This window comes from Colobus angolensis, unplaced genomic scaffold (genome assembly GCF_000951035.1).
Source record: "Colobus angolensis palliatus isolate OR3802 unplaced genomic scaffold, Cang.pa_1.0 Scaffold170, whole genome shotgun sequence".
Taxonomy (NCBI): Eukaryota; Metazoa; Chordata; class Mammalia; order Primates; family Cercopithecidae; genus Colobus; species Colobus angolensis.
The window spans coordinates 1,843,707-1,868,973 of record NW_012114822.1 but is presented as its reverse complement, the minus strand read 5'-3'; the positions used below and the strand labels follow the sequence as shown (position 1 = coordinate 1,868,973).

Below are 25,267 nucleotides of genomic sequence, written 5' to 3'. Positions count from 1 at the left end.
TCCACGAAGAACTCAATTCTCCAGTGACAGAGGATGTTCCTTTCTTTTTCCTCTGGTTGTAAAACAGTTGATGTTCCTTATAGAAAAGTGGAGCTATAGATAGGGAGAAAGAAGAAACCAACCCACATGGCCCCACGGCTCCCCGATGACCATTGGTGGAAAGTGGCGCCTGGTATTCGTGATGACTCACATCCAGATGTTCCTTCTCGGGATTTTGAGAGGCTGGTCGGGCCCTGAAGCTCCGAGGAAGGCCCTGAAGGGCCTGGTGAAGCGTTCCTGGGGCGCTTTAACCCCAAGGAGCTCTGAGAAGCCGGAGAAAGGGCCAAGGTATGTGAGCCTGTGCAGGACAGGAGCGCCCAGAAAGCTGGTTCCTAGGGTGTCCCCCGCCACATCTGGGGAAAGCCCTGCCTGGCCTGGCTCCTGGCCTGGCCCTGAAGCCTAGGCTTGAAATTATAGCTTAATGATCCACAGCTGCGCTTTCGGTTGCCAGGGCCCTCCTGAAAAACTAAAGAAGGCCTTGGCAATTTGAGAGAGCTCTGGGAAGCAGGAATGAGGCCAGGGTCTGGGGGGGAGGGTGGAAGAGGAAGAAAGAGTCTTTGAGGGCACTGGCAAACCCCAACTCTGAGCCTGCACCCTCTCCCCGCTTTCTTGGACTCCTGGGGACTGTGGATCTTGGCCTCTGAGTCCTGCTGGGCTGCTGCTCTGGGCTGACCCACCCTCCCACAAGGCTCTATGGAAAGCGCCTTACCTGCTTATCTCCCGCCATCTGGAACATCCCCCTGAATCTCTCTGCCTCATCGCCCGGTCGTCCGTACCAAAAGCCATTCCTCTGATTCTAGTGTTAGTCCTGGCAGAGTGGCTGTAGTCGGCTGTCTTAGGTGTGGGAGAAAATCATTGTTCAGCCAAGAAGAAGGTGGGGGGTGGTGGGTTATCCCTCAGGCTCTTCAGCTCAGGAGCCCATGCCGGAGAGAACTGGGAAAGCATCCTTATTTGTTGGCCCAGGTGAAGAGCAGCCAGGCAGGGCAGCCAAGGTGACTCCTGGATCCAGACCCAGCCCCTGGGAGCCACGCCAGTCGGGGAGATGGCACGAGGGACTGGCACCTGCAATGTCTCCAGGAGCTGGTGGCTGAGGCCGTCAGGCCTGTCCTGTTGTGGGCACACAGTGGGATTCTCTCCCTGAACCCAGAGTGACTCAGCACCATGCCTACGGCTGGGGGAACCAGTGTACAGAGGGAACCCCCGGGAACCTGGAGGGTGTGGCAGCAAATAGGAGCCATGGCTGCGTCCGAGGTGGAAGGAAGCCAGTTGGGTCACATGGCAAGAGGGACTCCCAACTCGAGGTGCGTCGAGTCTGATCGTGGGATGAGAGCCCCGGTGGCTGCCTCCCTGAGTAGAATAAGCGGCCCCTGGGGGATCTGCCCAGGCAACTTTCTGGCCCCTTGATATGGGCCTGAAGCTTGGAAATAACCTCATGGTGTCCAGGCAAGGCTGAGGAGGAGGATGGCAGGAGAGTCCAGGGAAGCCAGGCGGGCTGGCTCAGGGGGGCGCTGCAGGCACCATGTGACCCCCAGCATTCATCACATACTGGCTTAATGTGCGTGTGTGTGTGAAAGAGAGAGAGAGAGAGGTTTTTTTTTTTTTTTTTTTGAAAGAGTCTCGTCTCACTCTGTTGCCCAGGCTGGAGTGGTGTGATCTCGGCTCACTGCAACCTCTGCCTCCCAGGTTCAAGCAATTCTCCTGTCTCAGCCTCCCGAGTAGCTGTGATTACAGGTGCCCACCCCCATGCTTGGCTAATTTTTATATTTTTGGTGCAGACGGGGTTTCACCATATTGGTCAGGCTGGTCTTGAACTTCTGACCTCAGGTGATTCACCCATCTTGGCCTCCCGAAGTGCTGGGATTACAGGTGTGAGACACTGCGCCCAGCCGAGATTTTCAATCAAAGCCGCTATGTGGCTCTGATGAGATGGAGATGACAGCTTCCCTGTGCGGCAGCCAGACGGGACCGAGCGCAGGCTCCCTCGGGTCACTGCTTGGCCTCTGACATGTGCTGTCCTCTTCTGTCAAATGGGGATCTAATCCTACTGGACAGGATTGTGCAGATTAAAGGAAAAGCTTCTAATAGCGCAAACAAAGCAAGCATGGCCTTTGCCCTCACAGAGTCTTCTTGGAGCTCAAACAGAGCAAGCATGGCTTCTGCCCTCATGGAGACTCCAGCAGCAGGGATGGCTCAGCCTGCTAAGTTTGTTTGGAAGGTGCCTCTCCTTGTTCTTTTTGGCTGACTTTTACTCTCTTAAGTTTCATGATGCCGGTGCACGCGATGCCAGGGAGGACTTGGCTGGGCGACACCACCCATTGGAGGCTGGTTTCGTTCTCCCTGATGGGGGTGGGCCCTGCAGAGGGAGCAGGGCCTGTGAGAGGACTCCAGGGCAGAGGGTGCCTTCCTGATCCAGGACCCTCCAGCCCTTTGTCCCTGGCCTATGGGGCTGGGGGACCATGTGGTTGGCCAGCAGATGCAGGGACGGTTGCCTGGAATCCCAGTCTCAGTGGCTGAGCCAAGGCACCCTGGGCTCCCCACGTGTGGCTGTGCCTGCACAGGGCTGCCCCGGGCTTCTCAGCACTCATGGCTGGCTCTTGCCTCCCAGGAGACAGGGACATCTGCCCATTTATCCCAGTTGTCCTGTTTGCTTTGGAACCAGGAGCATGATTTACGTCCGAGTGCATTTTTATGTTTTGCACCAAAGGTTTTAAACAGTTCCTAGACAAAACAATTCTATTTTAATGCACAAAATTCCTATCTTGGGTTATCTTCTTTATAGCCATGTATGTTTTATTAGTTTATTGTTATTGGCCTATCTCTTTGCTAAAACATAAGCTCCCTGAGGACCAGGGCACGCCTGTGTAGCACTCTGTTCCCGGTGCCTACCACGGGGCGAGGCACGTAGGGAGGCCCCGGAAACAGGTTGGGAGGGTGCACAGACTGGTGTTTGCAGGGGCCAACTGTTTACGTAGCTCTCCCTTTGCGGCAGCTGCTCTCCGCCCATCTTTCTCTTAATAGTTATGGATTATGGAAAGAAGAACAAAGCGCATTAAGAGGTTCCCCTACATTTGATTTGAGGAAGTTTTCATGAGAACGGCTCCACTGATTGGCCTTTCGCGTACAGCCTTATTCCCTTCTCACAAAATGAATATTGCCTTGTCTCCTTGAGAAAAATTGATTTCAGCCAGAAAGGAGAAGAGCAAACTCCCTCCTCCCCTTCTTCTTCTTCTTCTTTTTTTTTTCCTCCTGCTGAGATGGAATTTATCTCTTAGGTAGGTGGGGGGGAACCAGGAATAATTGGACCAGAAGCTAATTCCCAGAGATTCATTGTCTCGAAAGCTCCCACCAGAGTGTGGGAAGCTTGCCTTGAATTGCATGCTAATGATAAATGACAACTCTAACAGACCGTCACATTGAGATGTTTAGTCCTTCCTGCTAGGAGATGACACATTAATTTCCTCTCCGATTTACACTGGATTCTTAATAAAATATCGGTGTTGGAATATGACAAGTGAGGGGCCACAGAAGCACCAGGTGCCATTTGGGAGGCGTGGACTTCGGCTGGAGGAGACAGCGGTGGGGCTGAACATGAGCCAGGCACTGGGTGGCATTGGAGCAGGGCTACCCTCACTGTGCTGGGCTGGGGCTTACGTGGCCTGGCCGCACTAAGCAGAAGGAATGGCAGGCCCTCTTTCTTGACGATAGTGTTGAATCCAAAGACAGGTGATGCCATGAACCCTCTCTCATCTTAAACCCCTTTTTCTTTGGCTCATCACTGACCAAATGCTTTCAGCGTAATAAGTGAAGTTTTCTATTTTTAAGAAGAGTTACTGTTTCTTGATTAATTTGCTCATCTGATGAGCATTTATGGAGTGTTTGCTGTTTACAAGTTAGGAAGGTAGAGGAGGCAGAAGCAGCAGCCAGACGTGCCAAGTCTAAGTGGTCATACCACTTCCCGGCTTCAAAACCTCCAGTCGCTTCCATGCCCTTGAGAGCAATGTTCGGAATTCTCGCGGGACCCACAAAGGCCCGGGATCTAACCCCTCTGCACGTGCTGTTCCCTTTGTTTGGAAGGTGCCTCTCGTTCTTTTTGGCTGACTTTTACTCTCTTCAATCTCTCGGTCTACTATCACTTTTTCAAGGGGCCGGGGAGGTGGGGGTCCTAACCCCTCCGCCCCAGCCTGGACGCAGCCTCTCTGTAGGATGCTGTCAGGTGCCCTCTGCTTTTTTTTGCCTTGCGCTTACGAAGTTGCACTCTCCAGGTTAATTTATGCTCTCTTACATTTTATGCCACATTTGTATTAAGATCGGAGTCCTCGCTTTTCCTTCATTGCTGTTAATACATGTGTACCCTTGGTTAATTCGTGTCTCTCATCACTCTTAGAATAAAATCCACCCTGGTTCAGGAGCCCACATTACTTGGGGTGAGCCGCTCTCTCGCCCTGTCTCCTGCCCCTGCCCTGTTCTCTGCTTGCCAGCCTCTGCCAAGCTTCCTCTTCAGGCCTGGGCCTTGCCACGCTCTCTACTGAAAGCCCTTCCCGGGAGCCAGCTTTCATGTCCTTGCCTTCACTTCCGTTTTTCACCCAGATGCTGCCTCCTGGGAAAGGCCTCTGGGCTGCCCATCGCCACCCACTGACAGCTGTTCTCAAAAGAACTCATTCGCCGTCTCTCGTGGGTCCCCTTCCCCTCCTGCAGCTCTGGGGCCTGTTCTTCCTCCCCACAGGACTGCCAGCTGTGCAGAGGCAGGGCTGTGGCACCCTCAGCACCCCGCATGAATGCTTGGCCGTGATAGCTGCTCAGTAAATATTAACTGAACATATCAGTGAACGTCAGTGTAGAGTTTCAAGCTGAGGCCCTGGGAGCCCTGGGAAGGTGCCATGAAGGAGGTGTTCCTCCAGTCTTACTCTGGAGTGAGTCTTGGTCATTACCATCTCTCTTCTTTTCAGGGACCTCCAGGGACAATTTATATGAACAAACTGTAGTTTAACGATCTTGGGAAATGCAAGTTGACGTTTTTTGTTTTTGTTTTTTTGTTTTGTTTTGTTTTGTTTTTTAGACAGTCTCACTTTGTCACCCAGGCTGGAGGGCGATGGTGTGATCATAGCTCACTGCAACCTCCACTTCCCAGGTTGAAGCGATTCTTACACCTCGGCCTCCTGAGTAGCTGGGATTAAAGGCGCCTGCCACCACGCCTGGCTAATTTTTGTATTTGTAGTAGAGATGGGGTTTCACCATGTTGGTCAGGCTGGTCTCGAACTCCTGACCTCAGGTGATGCTCCTGTCTTGGCCTCCCAAAGTGTTGGGATTACAGGTGTGAGCCACCGTGCCTGGCCAGAAATACAAATTGACTTCTGCCTCTGAGTTCTGGAAGCCCTAGCCACCCCTCATCCTGTTCTCAAGTCTCCACAAAAGCATCGTGGCCCTAGAGATGGAATCTAGGTCTGTCCCGACCTGCCAGGTTCTCCTCTTGCTTGACTTTTTTGGGGTCAGCCTTCCTAGGGTTATAGCAAGGATTAAATGAGACTGACTGCATGAAGCACTAGCTACAGGATACAGCCATTGACTGTATCCTGTAAAAATGAGGCCCGGCACGGTGGCTCACCTCTGTAATCCCAGCATTTTGGGAGGCTGAGGCAGGTGGATCATTTGAGGCCAGGAGTTCGAAACTAGCCTGGCCAACACGGTGAAACCCCCGTCTCTACTAAAAATACAAAAATTAGCCGGGCGTGTTTGGTGGGTGCCTGTTGTCCCAGCTACTCGGGAGGGTGAGGCAGGAGAATTGCTTGAGCCCAAGAGGCGGAGGTTGCAGTGAGCAGAGATCACGCCATTGCACTCCAGCCTGGGTGACAAAGCAAGACTCCATCTCCAAAAAAAAAAAGGAAAAGAAAAGAAAAATGAAAGCATGTGCTAAATCTCTGCGAACGAAGCTCTTTGGAAGCGCCAGCTTCTGGGTCCTGTCCATTGAACACAGCAAGAGCAGGAGCAATCACGGCCGTCTTGTGGCTTGTGGGGGGCTTTTAGTCCGATGAATCTATCTAGTCGTTTGTTCTCTGATAAGAAAACCTCTTTTACGATTTTCAATTTGCCCTTATTTTAATGAAAAGAAGCTGGGGTTGGACCGCCCAAGAAGGAGCTAATCAAATAAAGCAAATTGGTGCTACCTTCTCTTTGTCCTTATTATGCCTATGGCTCCAGCTGGAATTTATTATGAGACGCAATTGGTTTTCATATCTGGCAGATTGCAGCCTGGGCCGGGCCTGTCAGCCTTTTCTTCCCCCTCTTTCCATAAATAGCTGAGAGTGGCCGGGCTGTGGGGTGTGGGGGAGGACGCGGAATGCTTGTAACCGGTTTTCTTGCTCGGTGTCCCCCAAATCGTGAAGACCTCTGTAAACAAGTGAGAAGAAGTCTCCTGGTTGAAAGTGAATAAGCCAGTTCCTTCCTGTGAGATTCGGGCTGTCGCCGTGGCTTCTCGGGGTTCCGTGTGACGTCCTGTCAACCTTGCTATGTGCAAGGCATCAATTACCGCCCTCGCTGGGTTTGTGCGAGGGAGAGATAAGCAGAGTCTCGTTCCTTCATCGCACTTTTTCCCTCCCCTTGCAACAAAAGGAAGAACTACAATTTAAATCAGGCTGAGCCCGTCCTTGCTCTGTATGAAGTGTTTCGCCATGAGCAGTTCTTGGGGTCCCCAAAGTACCATGAATTGTTGCAACTATAGAAGGTGAGGGGTAGCTGGGATGTGCCAGGGATTTGAAACAAGACATCAGGAAGGGGTGCAGTGGGGCAATTCCCTGGTTCTCCCCTTACCAGCTGTACGACATTGGGGAAGTTACTTTCCTTCTCTGTGCCCCAAGCCTTCTCACCCTGTAAAATGAAGATAGTAATACCCAGCTAAAGTGACTGTCAGACTAAAATGAAACGTGGCTGTAAAGGGCCCTCCCCGGCACCTGGCACAAGGTCCATGCAGAATAAACAGCAGCTCTTCTTGTTGTCGCAGTTGTCCTGGTTGTTACTGACATTTTAGTCCAGGCCACGTACCTCTAATGGTGCATGGAAATCAGGCCATTCCGTGTTGGAAAGATCAGAGAGAAAGGTGCAGGTGCATGAAATATGTAAGCTGCAATAAAGGGTGACATTTCTCATTTTCCAACTGCCCACTGGAACAGAGATTCAGCACTGGCCTCAGGAATAGTGTCCACTCTTCTAGGCAGGCCCTGTCTTGTCACAGGAGCCTGATTGACATTTGGGGTCAGGGCTGGGAGGCAGTTGGAACTGCATGAACTGCCTTTTCCTCCAGCCAGGCCCTTCCCTGTGCCTTGTGGCAGGAGCGATAGGACCAAAGGCGTTGAGAGGAAAGAGCAGAGCTGACCTAGGGTTTGGGTTCCAGCTGGAAAAAGAATTCTTTAGAAGCCATGCAGATACTGTTCCTGGAGTCCCACTGGGAACTGGGACATCATCTATTCTTAAAGGGGTGCTGCAAGTAACAGATCTTATGAATTCAGTGAAGCAATAGCCGGTCACCCTGAACAGAGCTTATTGCACAAAATCTGCTGCCTCTGGGCCAGGACTGGGGGAATGGGCTGACAGGAGAAAGATCCACTGCAACTCCACGGATCGCTGGAATAGCAGGCTGGGTCTCAGTTGTCTGCACAGATGAAATTGGTGGTTGTTGAGGTCTTGGAAATGATCAGTTAGTGACAGAGAAAGTGGGGGTTTGGGGGAAAGGGGCCATGAACCAGACCTGTCTTGGATGCATTGATTTCTAAAGCAAGACACTGGAAAGAATGTCCACACTTTTTATTTTGCAGAATTAACCTAGTCTTCAATTCAATCCCCAGTTGCTCCATAAATTTCTATTTAATGTCCACACGCAAAATGTCTCAAGAACATATCACCCCTCTGATCTTCAGTTATTAATCATCTTTTATCTACCTAATTTGAAAAATATCACTCCCTAAAGTGATAGGTGAGTCTGTGAGCTGCTAGTGTTTGGGGATGGCCTCTCCCATGGGTGGGTTTGCCAGTGCACCTTACAGTGCACCATTTCATTACTCGCTCAGTCCCCTCACTGTTACTCCTCACAGGAGAACCCTACAAAAAGAGGACAAGTCTGCTAGTTACACAGAACATGTGCTGTATGATAGGCAGCACGCCGGGTACTTTATACACATCCTACTCACCAAAACAGAGAGACCAAGTAATTTGTTCAAGATCACACAGCTCTTAAGGAGCTGAGCTAAAATTTAAGATACAACCTAGATCTCACTCCAAATCTCACGATAATCTTTTTAAAAATATTCTATTATGGAAAATTTCAAACATCTACAAATATAAACAGACTAGCATAATGAATTCCCATATGCGTATCATTCAACTTTTAATATGGTCAGTCATATTTCTTTTTTTATAAAGTGAAAAAATTTTACTATAGAAATCCTGGAGAGTGGCCGAGTGTGGTGGCTCACGCCTGTAATCCCAGCACTTTGGGAGGCCGAGGCGGGTGGATCACAAGGTCAGGAGATCGAGACCATCCTGGCTAACACAGTGAAACCCCGTCTCTACTAAAAATGCAAAAAATTAGCCAGGCGTGGCGGCGGGCACCTGTAGTCCCAGCTACTTGGGAGGCTGAGGCAGGAGAATGGCGTGAACCCGGGAGGCGGAGCTTGCAGTGAGCCGAGATCGCGCCACTGCACTCCAGCCTGGGCGACTTAACAAGACTACGTCTCAAAAAAAAAAAAAAAAAAAAAGAAATCCTGGATAGTTTTATAGGATTCAAAGGGAGAGATATATCTGAAGCTTGGGCACAGAATGGCAATAGGGATGAGACTTGGTGGTTTACAGCAAATGGACTGAAGTCAGATAGTCTGGATTTGAATCTTGACTCTCACACTTACTAGTCCTCTGACCTTGAAAATTTGCTTAAACGCTCAGTGTACTCAACTCTAAAATGGATATAAGAGCAGTGCTTCCTCATAGGTAGTTCTGAGCATTAAGCAGTTAATGCATGTGAAGAATAGAACATGGAATGACCAAGCCTCGCTCCAGAGCAAGACTGGAGGAATTCCTTCATGGTTCCTTCCCAGGGCTCCCAGGGGCTCGGCTTGAAACTCTGCGCTGATGTTCACTGATTTGTTCAGTTAATATTTACTGAGCAGAGCCGAGTGCGCTGGCTCACGCCTATAATCCCAGCACTTTGGGAAGCCGAAGCAGGCAGATCACCTGAGGTCAGGAGTTCAAGACCAGTGTGACCAACATGGTGAAACCTCGTCTGTACTAAAGATATAAAAATTAGCGGGGGCGTGGGGCATGCACCTGTAATCCCAGCTTCCAGGGAGGCTGAGACAGGAGAATTGCTTGAACCCAGGAGGTGCAAGTTACAGTGTGCGAAGATCGTGCCATTGCACTCCAGTCTGGGTGACAGAGCGAGACTCCATCTCAAAACAAAACAAAATATATTTACTGAGTAGCTATCATGGCCAAGCATTCCTGTGGGGTGCCATGGGTGCCACAGCCCTGCCTCTGCACAGCTTGCAGTCTGGTGGGGAGGATGGAAAATTTTATATCAGTGCCTGCTATTCGGTAAGCACTCAATAATTGTTGGTTGTTTGAATTCTTGTTGTTATTATATCGTGGTCAGTCTTATTTCGACCATACTCTCCCATTCCTTCCCTCAACATTATTTGGAAGCATCTCTCAGACATTGTATAATTTCATCAGTAAATATTTCAGTATACTTCTCTAAAAGATAAGTTCTCTTTTAAAAAAATACTTCTGCACTACACTGATCACTGTTACAAATGAATAATAATTCTAAATCTCATTACATACCCAGTCACTGTTCAACATTTCAGTTGTTTCACAAATGCCATCTTTCATTTTACAGTTTGTTTGACTCAGCCAGTATCCAAGTAAGGTCTACATATTGCAATTGGTTGATTATTTCTTCGTCTTTTTCAGTCTATATGTTCTCATTCCAGCACACTCCTGCTCTTTTTTTCTCTCTTACTCATTCTTCCTCAGAGAATTGGTTAAAGAAGCCAAGTCATTCGCCCCGTAGAGTTTTCCATAGTCTGGATTTTGCTGACTGTATCCCCATGGCATCATTTACCATACCATGTCCCAGTGCCCTCTGTAGATGGTAGAAAGTGGAGTTTAGGGCAAGAGTTCTGAATAGCTTCAAGGTCAAGTTTTTTGTTTTTTTTTTCCCAGCAAATTGTACCTCTATCAGGGGATGTCTTAGTCCATTTGTGTTGCTATAATGGAATACCACAGACTGGGTAATTCATAAACAATATAAGTTTATTTGGCTCACGGTCCTGGAGGCTGGGAAGTTCAGGAGCATGGCACCTGGTGAGGGCCTTTATGCTACATCATCCCATGGTGGAAGGTGGAAGGGCAAGAGAGGGCAAGAATGAGAGAATGAGAAAGAGAGAGGAGGAGGGGGCCACCAGACTCACTTTTATAAAAAAGCCACTCCTGTAATAACTAACTCACTCCCAAGATAATGACATTAATCCATTCATGACCTAATCACCACTTATTAGGCCTGACCTCCTAACAGGGTTGTAGTGGGGATTAAGTTTCCAACACATGACCTTTAGGGGGCACATCCATGCCATAGCGGAGGACACGTACTATCTGGTTGTCTCCCTTTTGTGATGTCAGCCACCATTGATGATCCATGCCCAGATCCATTCATTCATTCATTAGGGATTACAAAATCATGATATTTTAATTCTCTCATTTCTTCTTCATTTATTGGCTGGAATACTTTTATAGAGAAAGTCCTTTCTTCTCCTATTTGGTAACTCAAAAGAACAGTTTTTACAGGGAAGGTAGGGTACGTGCCTAATTCTCCCCTGCTTTTTTTAATACTTTTTTAGTTTTCAAAATAATGTATTGGGTCACTAGCATCTTCCAACAATGAGCAATTAGTTTTTTGTTTGTTTGAGGACTATTATGAACTCATGGATTTAAACATATTTAATGAATTTCAGCCAAATGTTGATGTTCAAATTGTCCCATCTTTGGTTAGTGCGAGCCTCTTCAAGTTGGTTCTGGAGTCTTTTTTTTTTTTTTTTTAATTGAGATGGGGTCTCACTCTGTCACCCAGCTGGAGTGCAGTGGTGCTATCTCGGTTCACTGTAACCTCCGCCTCCTGGGCTCAAGTGATTCTCTCACCTCAGCCTCCTGAGTATCTGGGACCACAGGCATGTGCCACCACATCCGGCTACTTTCTGGTAAAGACAGGATTTTGCCATGTTGCCCAGGCTGGTCTTAAACTCATGAGCTCAAGCGATCTGCCCTCCTCAGTCTCCCAAAGTGCTGAGATTACACATGTGAGCCACCACACCTGGTCTGGAGTCCTTTTCATATTAGTTTAAGTCTTCCATACAGCTAACATCATACTTAATGATGAAAGACTATATGCTTCCCCCTAAAATCAGGAACAGGGCAAAGTGTTGATTTCACCACTTCTATTCAGCATTGGACTGGAGGTGCCAGCCAGTGCAATAAAGCAAGAGAAAGAAAAGCATCCACAATGGGAAGAAGAAAGTGAAACTACCCTTATTCACAAATGACTTAATTATATATGTAAACTATCCTAAAGATTCTACAAAAAAATTTACTAGAACTAATAAATAGGTTTAGCAAGGGCCACAGGATAACATCAACATACAAAATTCAATTGTATTTCTATATAGTACAAATGAACAATCCAAAAATGAAATTGAGAAAATAATTTCATTCACAATAGCATCAAAAATAATAAAGTGCATAGGATAAATTTAAGTTACAAAGTATAAAACCCATATGTTGAAAACTACAAAGTCTTAATGAAAGAAATTACAGATTTACTTGGATAGAAAGACATTCCATGTTTTGCAATTGGAAGTGGTTGGAAGACTCAAAATTGTTAAGATGGCAATTCTCTCAAAATTGATTTCTAGATTCAGTACAACTCCGATGAAAATTCTAGGAGCCTTTTTTCCTCAGAAATTGTCAAGCTAACCCTAAAATATATGTGAAAATACAAAAGACTTAAAATAGCCAAAACAGTTTTGAAAAAGAAGAACAAAGTTGGAGGACTTATAGTCCCTGATTTCAGAACTTATTATAAAGCTACTACAATCAAGATAGATAGTATTGGCATAAGAATAGACAATGGAACAGAAGAGAAAGTTCAGAAATAAAATCTTATGTTTATGGTCAATTTACTTTCAACAAAGATGCAAAAGCAATTCAGTGGAGTTGGGAGTGGAGAAAACAGGCTTTTTTAATTCAAAAATGGTACTGGGATAATTGGATATTCAGTGACAAAAATAAACTTGACCTTTGCCTCACACCATATGCAAAAATTCACTCAAAATGGATCATGACCTAAATGCAAGAGCTAAAGATATAAAAGTCTTAGAAGAAGACATAAGACATGTTTATGACCTTGGGTTAGGCAAAGCACCCTTAGATGAGACTAAGCACTATTCATAAAAGAAAAGATTAATAAATTGGAACTTACCAAAGTAGAAAATTTTTACTCTTTTAAAGAAACCATCAAGCCATTAAGAAAAAGAGGAGACAAGTTATGGATTGGGAGAAAGTATTTGCAAATCATATGTCTGATAAAGGACTTGTATCTAGATTATATGTAAAGAGCTCTTAAAAAACAAGAAGACAACTCAATTAAAAATAGGCAAGAGATTCAAATAGATTCAATGTCTATTCGAATGACTAACAAGGACATGTAAAGGTGCTCAGCATCATTAGTTATTAGGGAAATGTAAATTAAAACCACGATACACTCACTAGGATGCCTATAATCCAAAAGACAGATAATGTCAAACGTTGGGAGGATGTGGAGAAATTGGAACCCTCCTCCATTCCTAGTGGGAATGAATGGAAAATGGTGCCGCCATGGTGGAAAACAGTCTGGCAGTTTTATTTTTATCTAATAAGATGTAAGTATCTTTCACCTATTGTTGCTGGGTTTTGAATCATGGTCAAGAAAGTTTTCTCCACTTTCAGGACATAGAGAAATTCACCTATATTTTCTTGTAGAGTAGGTATGATTTTATTTATTACATTGAAATCTCTTGACTGTTTAGCGTCAGTGCTGCTGTATGATGTGAGGGGTAGACCCAGTTTTGTCTTTTCCATGTGCCTTCTAGGTCTCCCGGTTTCACTTATGAAAAACTTGACCTTTTCGGCCAGGCGCAGTGGCTCACGCCTATAATCCCAGCACTTTGGGAGGCAGAGGCGGGTGGATCACTAGGTTAGGAGATCCAGACCATCCTGGCTAATACAGTGAAACCCCATCTTTACTGAAAATACAGGGGAAAAAAAAAAGCCAGACGTGGCGTCAGGCACCTGTAATCCCAGCTACTCTTAAAAAAAAAAAGGGCACGGTGACTCACGCCTGCAATCTCAGCCCTTTGGGAGGCTGAGGCGGACAGATCATGAGGTCAGGAGATCGAGACCATCCTGGCTAATACAGTGAAACCCCGTCTCTACTAAAAATACAAAAAACTAGCCGGACGTGATGGCGGGCGCCTGTAGTCCCAGTTACTCAGGAGGCTGAGGCAGGAGAATGGCATAAACCCAGGACGCGGAGCTTGCAGTGAGCCCAGATCTGGCCACTGCACTCCAGTCTGGGTGACAGAGTGAGACGCCATCTTAAAAAAAAAAAAAAAAAGAAAGAAAAACTTGACCCTTCTCCCACTGACTTGAGATACCTCCTTAATTGTGTATGCTAAATTTGTGTATGGAAATGGGATTATTTCTGAATTTTCTATTCTGTTCCATTGGCTCGTCTATGCATGTGTAATTTCCATACTTTTTAAGATATAAAAGTTTTCTTGTATGTGTTAATAGCTGGTAACGCTAGCCCCTATACCTTGGGCTTCTTTTGGGAGGTTTATTTGGCTATTCTTAGTGCTTCTTCCTTTCAAATAAACTTTACAGTAAAATGTTCTAGATCCAGAAAAAGAAATCCTGATGGGATTCTCATTGTTATGATGTTGCATTTATAAATCAACTTGGGAAGATTGACATTTTAATGATCGTGACTCTACCTAACCAAGACATGTTATGTTTTTGCATGAATCAAAACCTACTCTTGTGTCTTTTAGGATATTTTTAGAGTTTTTCCTTTTAGGTTTTGGGAGTTTCTTGTTAAATGTATGCCTAGGCATTTGAATTTGTTTCTCTATAGTAAATGGGGACTTCCATCATTTCATCAATCTATCTAGTCAATAGTTCATATTTTAATTATCTAGCCAAGATTTATATATATGTTCACACACACACACACACATACATACATACACACATTCATACAATGTCTATAAGCTGTTGGCTGATAATCTATAGGCCAATAGCATATAGATATTTTATATACTTCTCTTATATATAGTATATATCATACATAGTCTTACCCTGTGTAATCTATGCAGTCTAAGACTGTATTATATATATAATACATATAATTTTATAGAATATGTATCTGTAAGCCAATAGCTTGTAGATATTATGTAGATACTATATCTTTCTTGGCTAGATAATTAAAATATAAGCTAACTTTATACCCATTTCTTTACTGTTATAATTTGTAGTAGGTTTCCATTGATCCCATGACCTTTTTGCCATGTTGCACTGAGCGCTATTGGTTTTGCTGGCTATTAATCTCTTAGATAAAAGGTTTCCTTGGCTAGAAACCTCTATAGTGAGAATGAAGCTCCCTGTTGTCCTCGTGTTTTTCTTGACAAGCCTCTGCATGGCTGCAGTAGAGGTCTCAGAAGGTTTCCCTGTGGCTGTCTCACACCATCAACCTTCGTTCAGCTTCCCCGGAAGGAGATTCCGCGATGAAGACTTGAGTGTGAACAGTTTATCTGAGAAGCTATCCCAGGAAACAGCAGTCAGGGCATGTGGAAGTGAAAGAGGGGGAGGAGGAATGCAAATGAAGGGCCATTCCCCCTGCAAGTCACCACTGTGGGAACTGGAGCTTACAAGAAGGGCAACCCCCTCCACTGGGCAGGGAAGCCTGGGATTGCCCCAGAGTGACCCCAGCCACAGGGCAGGGAAACCTGGGATTGCCCCAGAGTGACCCCAGCCACTGGGCAGGGAAGCCTGGGATTGCCCCAGCGTGACCCCAGCCACTGGGCAAGGAAGCCTGGGATTGCCCCAGGGTGACCCCAGCCACTGGGCAAGGAAGCCTGGGATTGCCCCAGAGCGACCCCAGCCACAGGGTAGGGAAGCTTGAGATTGCCCCAGAGTGACCCCAGCCACTGGGCAGGGAAGCCTGAGATTGCCCCAGCGTGACCCCAGCCACAGGGAAAGGAAGCTTGGGATTCACCCACCAAATACCTGTCCTGTCGGGTAAATACCTGTCCATCGGGTAAGGGGTACTTTCAGGGCAGTAATGATCACCCAGCTGGTAGAGCAGAACAGAGACTGGCCCCACAGCCTGTGCTAGCCCAGCAGCCTTAGGGGCAACTCTGGAGTCAGACCAACTCAGCGTGTATCCTGCCTGAACACTTTGTGGCTAGAACGGTTTGATTATATGTTGGGAATGATAATAACACCTACCTCACAGGGTGGGTGCAAGGATGCAAATAATACGGATCATAGTTATAGGTTATAGGTACAGGTACGGATATAGACTTAGGTATAAATGATACAGACGCACAAGTGGTGTGCTCCACCAGCACCGGGCACACGGTAAGTCAGCAATAACTGGAAGTGGGTGACATTATTAAGCTGGAGGGCTTCCATGCCTGTTCTATGAAGCTTCTGTTATCCTCTCCGTCTGCAATTCCATTCCTATTTTCCTGCTGTTCTTGTAGGAGGGGGACTATCTTTTATGCCATCATGAAGTGTGTTAAAGTCCTCCCCTGACTGGACCCTGTGGTAGACGCCCACCTGTCATTCCTCCTCCCAGAGTAGGACCCCACTTCCCTCCTCCTCTGATCCCTTCCCAGCAGCTCTGACTTGCTTTTTTTTTGTTTGAGATGGAATCTTGCTCTGTCGCCCAGGCTGGAGTGCAGTGTCACAATCTCAGCTCACTGCAACCTCTGCCTCCCGCGTTCAAGAGGTTCTCCTGCCTCAGCCTCCCGAGTAGCTGGAATTACAGGCGCCTGCCACCATGCCTGGCTAATTTTTTGCATTTTTAGTAGAGATGGGGTTTCACCATGTTGGCCAGGCTGGTCCCAAACTCCTGTCCTCAAGTGATCCACCCACCTCGGCCTCCAAAAGTGCTGGATCTGACTTGCTTTGGATTCTTTTCTGGGACAGCAGTACAGCTTAATTTTCTTTGCCTTGGGGGGCACAGGGGCCCTTATGCAGACTGTTTTTCCCCTTTGCTCTTCCTAGGACCCTGAGTTGTGGTAAGGGCCTTCCCCATCACACAGAGCCGAACACGTTCTATTAAAATCAGATTGGTGGATTAAACACTATTAGGTTGCTCATTATTGCAAGTTAAAATGATGATTCCATTTATTAAGGCCATTTAAGCTGGACACTTAAGTTCCCTGTGGGATTGTATCCTGCTGAAAGTGCCAGATGAGAGGGCTACTCTCAGAATGCCAAAGGGCGGGTCACCGGAGGAAGCTGGGTTTCCTAGGGTGAGTGCGGTTGTGATTTTGATTGTGTACATGACAGTGTTTGAGAGAGTCCCCTCTCTGTGGGTCATACCACTTACGATGTGGAAACAGTTTGCCTAAGGACACTACTGAGGTTATTAGTCATATTTAGAAAGGGCAAGGGATGGAACAAACCACAGTTCATGTCTTAGCTCACGAGAGGCTGGATTGGATCAATGTTGGGTCTTCTCCTGTGGATGGAGCATCTTCATTCTCCAGTAACAGAAAACCCATCCACAGAAGAAGACCTGCCATTGCCACACTCTCATGAATGTCTTCATTCCTTTTTGGAGAGGATGAGCCACACACAGAGCCTGCCTGTTTGATTAAACAAGTTCCCTTGCTTATTCCTTAGGCAGTGGTCCTGAGCACAGTCCGTGGACCTCAGGTACCTTCTAATTGGTCTTTCAGGGGCAGGGAGGACTTACAGCACTGTGCAGATTAAGGACAAACATCTGGAGAAGGGCTGAAGTGGGAAGAGGCTGGCATCGTTGGCCCCACGCACGAGCCTACCTGCCATTTAGAAATGGAAGTGAATTGTAAGGTTTCCAATGCAGACTTGTAAGCGGGAGACAGATACCGGCGGGTGACAGCGTTGTGACAAGCACGTGGAGCCATTTCCTGATTGTTTTAGTCGGTACAGACTTAGGAAGGAAACTAACACTGACACAAACCAATTGTGCCCTGATCGGGAAACAATGAAGTATCGGGAGTCGCTGTTGAAAGTCTGTAATTTCCAGCGGAATTGCTGTTTAGTCATCATAGTGCCACTGAGTGACACAGTCGGGCTGGGTGGAAACTACAATTAGCTGCAGTCACCCTGGTGGGGCTGTTTTTTTCCCCACAGACAATAGAATATGAAGCCATCAACAGCCAATATTCTGTGCCACTTGTGAAATGGCCCATTGTTCGTAGCAAGAAGAAAAGAAAGGGGCTGGAGGGTCTTGCCCCAGCCCTGAGGGGGACAGATGGCTGACTTGTGGTTTCCTCGCCTCCGCCTCCGTTGTAGCAGAGAAGCATACAAGCCGTGCTGAAGAAGCCACTTCATTTGCCTTGTTTGTATAAAGAGCTCTCTGGCCGCAGCTGAGAGTGAGATGGCAAGCCTGCGCTGGCCTCGTGGCGCACAGAATCACTGGCATTCCTCTTCCCCTGCTGCATATTCAGGTGCAGAGTGGCGCAGCACTGTGTGGGGTGCTGCTAGCTTTTGGGGGAGTCTTCCTTGAGGTTGGATCTGCCCACAGCTACTGAAACTTTATTCTGAAAGTGGTTTACCACAGCACTTGCCCTCAACTGCTAGAGGGGTTTAGTTCTTTCTCTCCTTGGAGTTTCCAAACCCAAATATGTGACCTGACCACTGCATCTGCAGATATGCACGTCATCAGCCTCTCCTCTCTGTGGTGGACGTATGTTTTCTTTTTGGAAAATTCAAGGTTCTTTTTCTTTTTCATCATCACAAGAATGACCATCTAACTCTTAGCATTTAGCAAGCAGGCAACTATTTCCCTGAGATACTCTGGCTGTGGACTGAATAGATGACTTTACCTGGCAGTATCTGAGACCCCTGACAGCTGAAGCCCAAATGGGAAAGAATCGGGTACTTAGCTTGCTTGGGAAGCAAGACCGCAGATGCTCTTTCGTATCTAGCAGTAATCTAAATGCAGGCAATGAACCAAGAGCATTTGGCCTCGGTGAATAGCTCTGCCATTGGTCTGTTCTTAACATAGTCATCTAGCGTCTGCGTTAAACTTATTTATTTCCTAATGCTGGGTGATGGATTAAAAGATGTGTAGAAAATCCTTCCACAAGAGATAAGATATTACAGGCTGCCAAGACACCCCTGGCTCTTTTTGCTTTCTGTCTCTGTTTTGCCTACTTTTCAGTGCGGAGCTCAGGCCCCCACATCGTATATCCTGATTACTCTGTGGTTATTACTGAGGGGATGTTTTTTAAGCCTATCATTGACACATTTAATTCATTAGGTACCAAATCCAAAGCAAATTTTGGCTGGCCATAAAACATGGTTAATCCAGGGAGCTGCAATAAAAGGTGAAAAATTATGTTCCAGCAAATGTGGAATATTGCTTTTCTGTAGAGACTTTTACTGGTCGACGATATCTTTCTTCATAAATTTTTCTTCTGCTTGGTGCTCTTGGTAACTTAACCATTTGTTGTTTCCAGACCACAGAATGGCTCAATGATACTCTACAACAGGAAGAAAGTGAAATACAGGAAAGATGGGTATTGCTGGAAAAAGAGGAAAGATGGGAAAACGACCAGAGAGGACCACATGAAACTCAAGGTCCAGGGAGTGGAGGTAAACAGCAGAAAAGGTTCCCTTGGTGCACAAATGTCATTTGCAGGCTGCAGTGGAGAATGGAATTGCTTGGAGTAATTCGATGCGAGTCACCTCTGTCCAAAGAATTTTTGTTTGCCAAGACCCTGGCTTTTGCTTTTGTTTCATTTTTCTACCTTCTTACCCTATAGTCTCCATTCAAGTTTTCAGTGAAACTGGATTGAACGAAAGCATTCCTGTTTCTTGGGAGTCATTGGTATATAGATGGGGATTTGCAAGGTTCCTGTGGACTCATTTGTTGTATTTATCACAGAAGAGCCTCTGGATGCATTGAGAGTTTGCAAAGTGTCAGGGAAGAGGGGAGACAGCGTAAGGAACTTCCCTCTTGAGGTGATCCTGGCCTCCCCCTGCTGAGCTGGTAGACCCCCGACACAGCCTGGCTTCACCCCTCCACCGACAAACCCTGGGTGTGTCAGCCTTAACAGAAGTTTGAGATCATTAGATGGGATCACAGGTGTGTGTGATTCTTGCATGGTTGGGGTCCTGCAGAAACCTCTTGGGATCTTGGGCCGACTTCGGGTTTTGGCCCTTGGGTACAGACTGGTTTCCTTGCTGTTGTTTTCACCCCACAGGCTCTCAATCTTGGGCAGCCATGGAGAAATTCCCTTATTCCTCTTCGCCATCATTAGCGGGCCTGAGCCATGTGTCACAGCAGTAGAGGGGGAGGGCGTGAGTCAAGGTGAAGTCTTGGCCTGCTAGTCAACGGGCACCCACTTCCCTGAGTCCTTACTGGTCCTGGGAAGGAACTTCCCCTGGGAATAGGGAAAGTGCCACCTTGGGCCCAGAGCTGAGAAGCTGGCTTACGATCCACCTGTTATTTCAAACTGGTCAAAGAGAGGCATTCTGGAGTCTGTTGGTGTGTTGAGTTTGCGAGCATACTGGATGGATAGCTAGGACCGTAAACCCACTTGAGTTCAATGGGTTGCCCTTCCACGCCAATGTTTTTTGTGACATGCTTTGTCATGATGACTTTTTCTGTATTAATCATGTGCTTTTATGGCTGTTAAAAATAGCATCAGATGGCTTGTATTATATGACCTCACAGAGAGATGACTTTTATTTTATTATTTTTTTAAAATACTTAATAACAATGCTTTATGGAGATGCACAAAGAAAAGCCTCTATCCAAGAAATTCCAGTTCCCTGCACTCTCCTGTGCTCAGTGCTTGCACAGTGTGGTTTAATTGACTGCACGGAACATTAAAATGCAGATTACCCCAAACACACTGCTCTGGACGCACCTCTAGGACTGTGACCGGTGATTGTACAAACGCATTAGCCATCATCGCAGGGAGCCAAAGGAGGCAGGGCTTGGTTCTTCCTGGGAGGACCCTCATCTCCTACGCTGGAGGAAGAGGTAGAGAGTGAGGCAAGGCTGGGTGGGGCCCCCGAACAAGGAGGCTGCTCGCACTGGGAATAATAGGGCTGCAGGAATTCACACTGAAAGTCACAGTAGCTCCTGTGCCCGTAGGCCCCTGGTATATTTCATCTTTAGTAATACGTAAATCAGGAACTTCTGCTTGTGAGTAACAGCAGGGTGGAATTCTTCCTCAGCAGCAGCTGAGAAGCCGACGGGAAAAACAACCCACAGTGTTCATTTTCTTTCCTCATGTTATAAATTAGAATTGTTGCTGGATGGAATCAGAATGATTTATGGCTATTTTTAGGCCATATTTATGTTTGGAGTTATTTGTGGTACTCATACTTGCAGACAACAGTCTGTCCCCTCAGAACTTTGGGAAAGGGAGACGGGCAGGGTGGGGAGGGGTTTCCAGGACCTCCTGACATGGATGGCAGTGTGGGCAGTGGGAACGGCCAGCGACACGATGCTTGCTTTAGGTTCTCAGAGAGAAGCCACCTAATATGATGCATTATGTGGTGGCCTTGCCCATGAGCTCAAGGAGTTGTCCCACTGAGCCACTCAGCAAATATGGACCCTGTGTGCCTACTCTGTGCCAGGCGCTGTGGTGTCTGCAGAAAGAATAGGAGCCATGTTCTCTGCCCCACGGACTCATGGTCAAGTTGAAGAGACTTGACGTACATGACGGTCATCAATAGTGCTGAGAGGCAGAGCAGCCTGGGCTTTTATGATAAGCATCCTGAGAGTGCAGAGTGGGCTGGAATGGTCAGAGACACTGCCTAGACACTTCCTTGGGATACAAGCTGAGCCCTTAAAGTCAGGTGGGACTCTGGTGTGTGTGTGTGTGTGTGTGTGTTGTACGTGTACGTGCAATTTACATATTGTTTGCAGTTTACCTTTTCCACTCTGCACTGTGGTCTGAGCTGTGTCTGTGTTGATACTGAGGTTTCTTCATCCCTTTTCACAGTCCTATAGCATTCTACTATATAAACACTTGAGCCGTTTCCCTGGCCGTAGCCCCCACTTTAGATTCCTTTCAGTTTTTTAGCATTATAAATAACACTTCAATAAGTGTTCTTATACATGTCTTTTTGGGCACATAGGCAACCTGGACCCAGAATTGCTGGGTTATAAGGTCTGGGCATGTTCAGTTTATTAGATTCTGCCTCTGGCTGCATAATCACATGCCTGCCAGAACTGGAGATTACAATTTTCCCCACATCCTCCCGCTTATCGATAGATGAGAGATGGTACCCCGTTCTATTTGAATTTGAGTTTGTCTTAATTTTTAGTGAGGATGAGTGCCTTCTTATGTTAACGGGAGCCTGTTGCTATGAATGGTCTACCATGGGCATGGACATGGATTTTTAAACAACCCTGAAAAAGGCCTTTTCAGACAAGATCAACCCCCACATCTCACTGGCATTTCTGCTCCAAGGGCGGGGAAGCCCAGGGGGTGTGCTCTGGCATAGTGGGTGTGGTTGGTCCTTTCCACCAGGAAATTGCAACAGGGATTTCCACGGGGCTTTGTACCTCACAGGAGGCGGGGGCTTCTGAATTTGGACTCTGCATCCTGCTTTGGTGGATTCAATCAGGCAGTTCCCATAGACTCAGCATCTTCATCATGCCAGGCACGGCGCCAACCAGCTACTCTTCTGTGGGTTGGGGTGGACAGTCCTGCACAGGGTCTTGGAGCTGTGATTTTTCTACCACCCGAGCTGTTTTCCTTAGTTCAGGGGCATGATAAAGATATTTGGATCTACCGTTTAACATATCACTTGCTATAAGCCTACCCTCAGGCCGGGAAAACTTCCAGCCCTGTTTATGGAAATGTTCAGCCATCTCACTTCTTTTGTTCTCAGAGGCTGGGGCCCTCTGTACACACAGCAACTCAAAGGCACATTGATTTTCTCAGCCAGGCACAGGATGGGGGGAGCTGCTTTTGAAGCTGACGAGCTGTTAGGTCCATGATTACTTGTCTTGTCTGCAAGCCAAGGAGAAGCTAGCTCGATAAGGTTTCCAGGGATGACAAAGGTTGGCAGGAAGGAAAAAGAGGGTGGTTGCGATGTCACTGTTTCAGGAGATGAAATCTCAGCAGGTCTGGAGTTGGCCCTGTACCCCATACAGATTTATGCCTGCTTCTCCGGTGCCTGATAGGGTGGAGGAGCTTTGGGAGTGGGAGACTCTCAGAGAGCAAAAAGCTGGATGTGAAGCATCACCCTGGTTCTGGGGTCACTGCAGCTTTGTGGTCGGATGAGCTGAGGGAGGTTAGTCAGAGATGATGCTGTTCTCTGGGCCATGCTGGAAGAATTCCTTCCAAGTTCATGATACTTTTCTCTGGCCCCAGAAGCTTGTGGGGCTGCGTTAGGTCCTGTATCCACATCTTTCTGCCGAGAGTGCTGGGTGTCCCAGAACCCAAGGCAGCTCTGGGCTCTTGTCCCCTCCAATTTCTTTGCTGCTGGGTTCCCACAACAGATGGGAGCCACACAATTACTACTGGGACAGTCATGGGCTTACACATTTCCTATATACCAGCTATACCATCTCACTGAATCCTCATAAACACATCCATGCAAAGTAGATGGCATTATACCTATTTGATAGATGGAGAGACTGAACCTCAGAGAGGGTTTCTCTTGCCCTACGTCATACCTCAGCCAGTGACAGAGCTGGTACTTGAGCCTGGGACTGCTTGGTGCTCAAGTTCAAGCTCTTGCCCTTATATGAGTTGCTTCTGGGTACTTGGGTGGGGCCTGTAGACTTTTTAGATGAAGTCAGCACCTGTGTATTCAGCACACATCCTTCCTTCATCCATTGGGGATTGGAGGCTTTCTCTCCACCTAGCATGGCAATAGGTGCTGGGATGCAGTGATGTCAAGAGAGCACGTGGTCCCCTATCTCATGGGGAGACTAAAATAATCAATCATGCAACCCTGATGCAGGGTTTTGAGGGCTGTGATAGCATTTCAAGGCCCTACGTGGGGGCTGCAGGAGGGGAACCTGAGGCTGACTTGCCCTGAAGGAAGTGACATGAGCATAAGGAAGTGGGGCACGGTGGGAGTGGGTCAAGTGACAGAGGAGGGCTGGGCAATATCAATGAATAGAGTCTGTTGAGAATCAGCCAAAGTGACTTGAAGCAACAGGCAGCCAGAATCGTGATGGATCAGTATTTCCCCCAGGCCTATCCAGACCAGGTCTTATCCTCCTAGCAACGGAGCCCTCTCTGCTCTTAAGGCATGACTTGCCATGGATGTTCTGCCTTTGGAACCAGTGAGTGGTCACGGCACAGAGGCTGTTGGTTTCCTGGTGGTCACATGCACAGAGACAGCCCTCTCCACTGAGCCTGTTCTGTGGCAGAAGGAACCTCCTGGCCTGGACCATCTTTGGATGGAAACACCAGCCCCTCACATCTGATTGGCATTTTCAGATGTGAAGAGAATGTTTAGTGTTGCTGATGCGTTTGCATTGCCTGTAAAGAACGAAGAGTTTCTTTGACTTCTTAACTGCCTTAAAGCCAGAAGCCCGGCATTAGGATGGTAGCGGTGGTAACGAGGTTATGTTTTGAGACTTGGCCTCATTAGAAGTGATGTTCTTTATTTGGGCACTTAGGCCACATATTAAAAAAAAAAAAAAAGAAAAGAAAAGAAAGCACCTCTTTTAAAATAGGAATGATATTGTAGTTACTGCATTAGGAATTAACAGGGCATGAAATAACTGTCTGCCCTGTGGCAATGCCAGATCATTTCAGCTCTGCTTGCAGCCGTAAGATAAATTGGTATCTTGCTTGCAGCCTGTGGAAAATATTTTAAATAGCCAGCCATGAACATGTATGGTGCCCAAATCAAGTTTGGAAAACAGCAATAAATAGATAAGGTGGAGGTAAGGTGCCTCATGAAATGAACAAGGGGCAGAAGCTCGCAGAAGGCAAACAAACCAGCATGGAGGCACTGCGTGTTTCACGTAGAATACGTATTTCTACTTTCAGTAAAAAATCGTGTGTCTCAAGAACAGAAAACCCAGCACCACATGTTCTCACTCAAAAGCGGGAGTTGAACAATGAGAACACAGGGACACAGGGAGGGGAACATCACACACCAGGGCCTGTCAGGGAGGCGGAGCTAGGAGAGGGAGAGCATTAGGAGAAATACCTAATGTAGATACAGGTTGATGGGTGCAGCCAAGCACTATGGCACATGTGTACCTATGGAACAAAACTGCATGTTCTGCACATGTACCCCAGAACTTAAAGTATAATTAAAATAAAAAGTTAAAAAATGGTAATAATAAGAAAATTAAATTAAAAGAAAAACATGTGTCTTTGGTCTGTGGACAGATTATTTTACCCCATTCTCCTCCGGCCTCGCTGTGTACCTACCAGTCAATACCGTACCATATTCCTTCTTCAGAAGCTGTTTTTTTTTCCCATGTCTAGGTCCACGTTGTCTTAGCCCATAACTTCTGATTCCCCGCCCCCCAAGGTTATCTCCCCTGATCTTCTTTAGTCAGAAGTGATGATTTCCTCCCCTACATTGCTGTTGCTTTCCATCTGTACCCTTCTTAAGGAAGTGTTCAGGTTGCCTTCCTATCAGCCTTGTCCATTTCAAAAAACATACGTTGAGTATTTATTTTCTCCCTGCTAGAAAGCCTGTGCCCAGATACTAAGTAACAAAGAGTCTCTATCTACAGAGTATCTACAGAATGTACCCCACACCACCTTGCTCTGGGATGTGGATTTGCCCAGTGACTAACTGCTTCTGCAATTACACTTCCTGCAAGCCTCACCCCAACCCTGTGATTCAGTCCTGGCAGATATGTTTATCCTCATTAGTTGTGTGTCTGGGACTTGAACCTAGGTCTTTGGTGTCAGAAGTGGGGCTGTCTCTC

At 46.9% G+C, this 25,267-nt stretch overlaps 1 protein-coding gene across 1 annotated transcript in view; it reads left to right on the top strand.

Annotated features, from left to right (window-relative positions):
* CAMTA1 (calmodulin binding transcription activator 1) overlaps positions 1 to 25,267 on the top strand; it is a 938,433-nt gene that overhangs the window by 415,838 nt on the left and 497,328 nt on the right. The window contains exon 5 of the mRNA XM_011938305.1: positions 18,849 to 18,984. Coding sequence (XP_011793695.1) covers positions 18,849 to 18,984 — 136 coding nt within the window. The remainder of the gene's footprint in view (positions 1 to 18,848; positions 18,985 to 25,267) is intronic.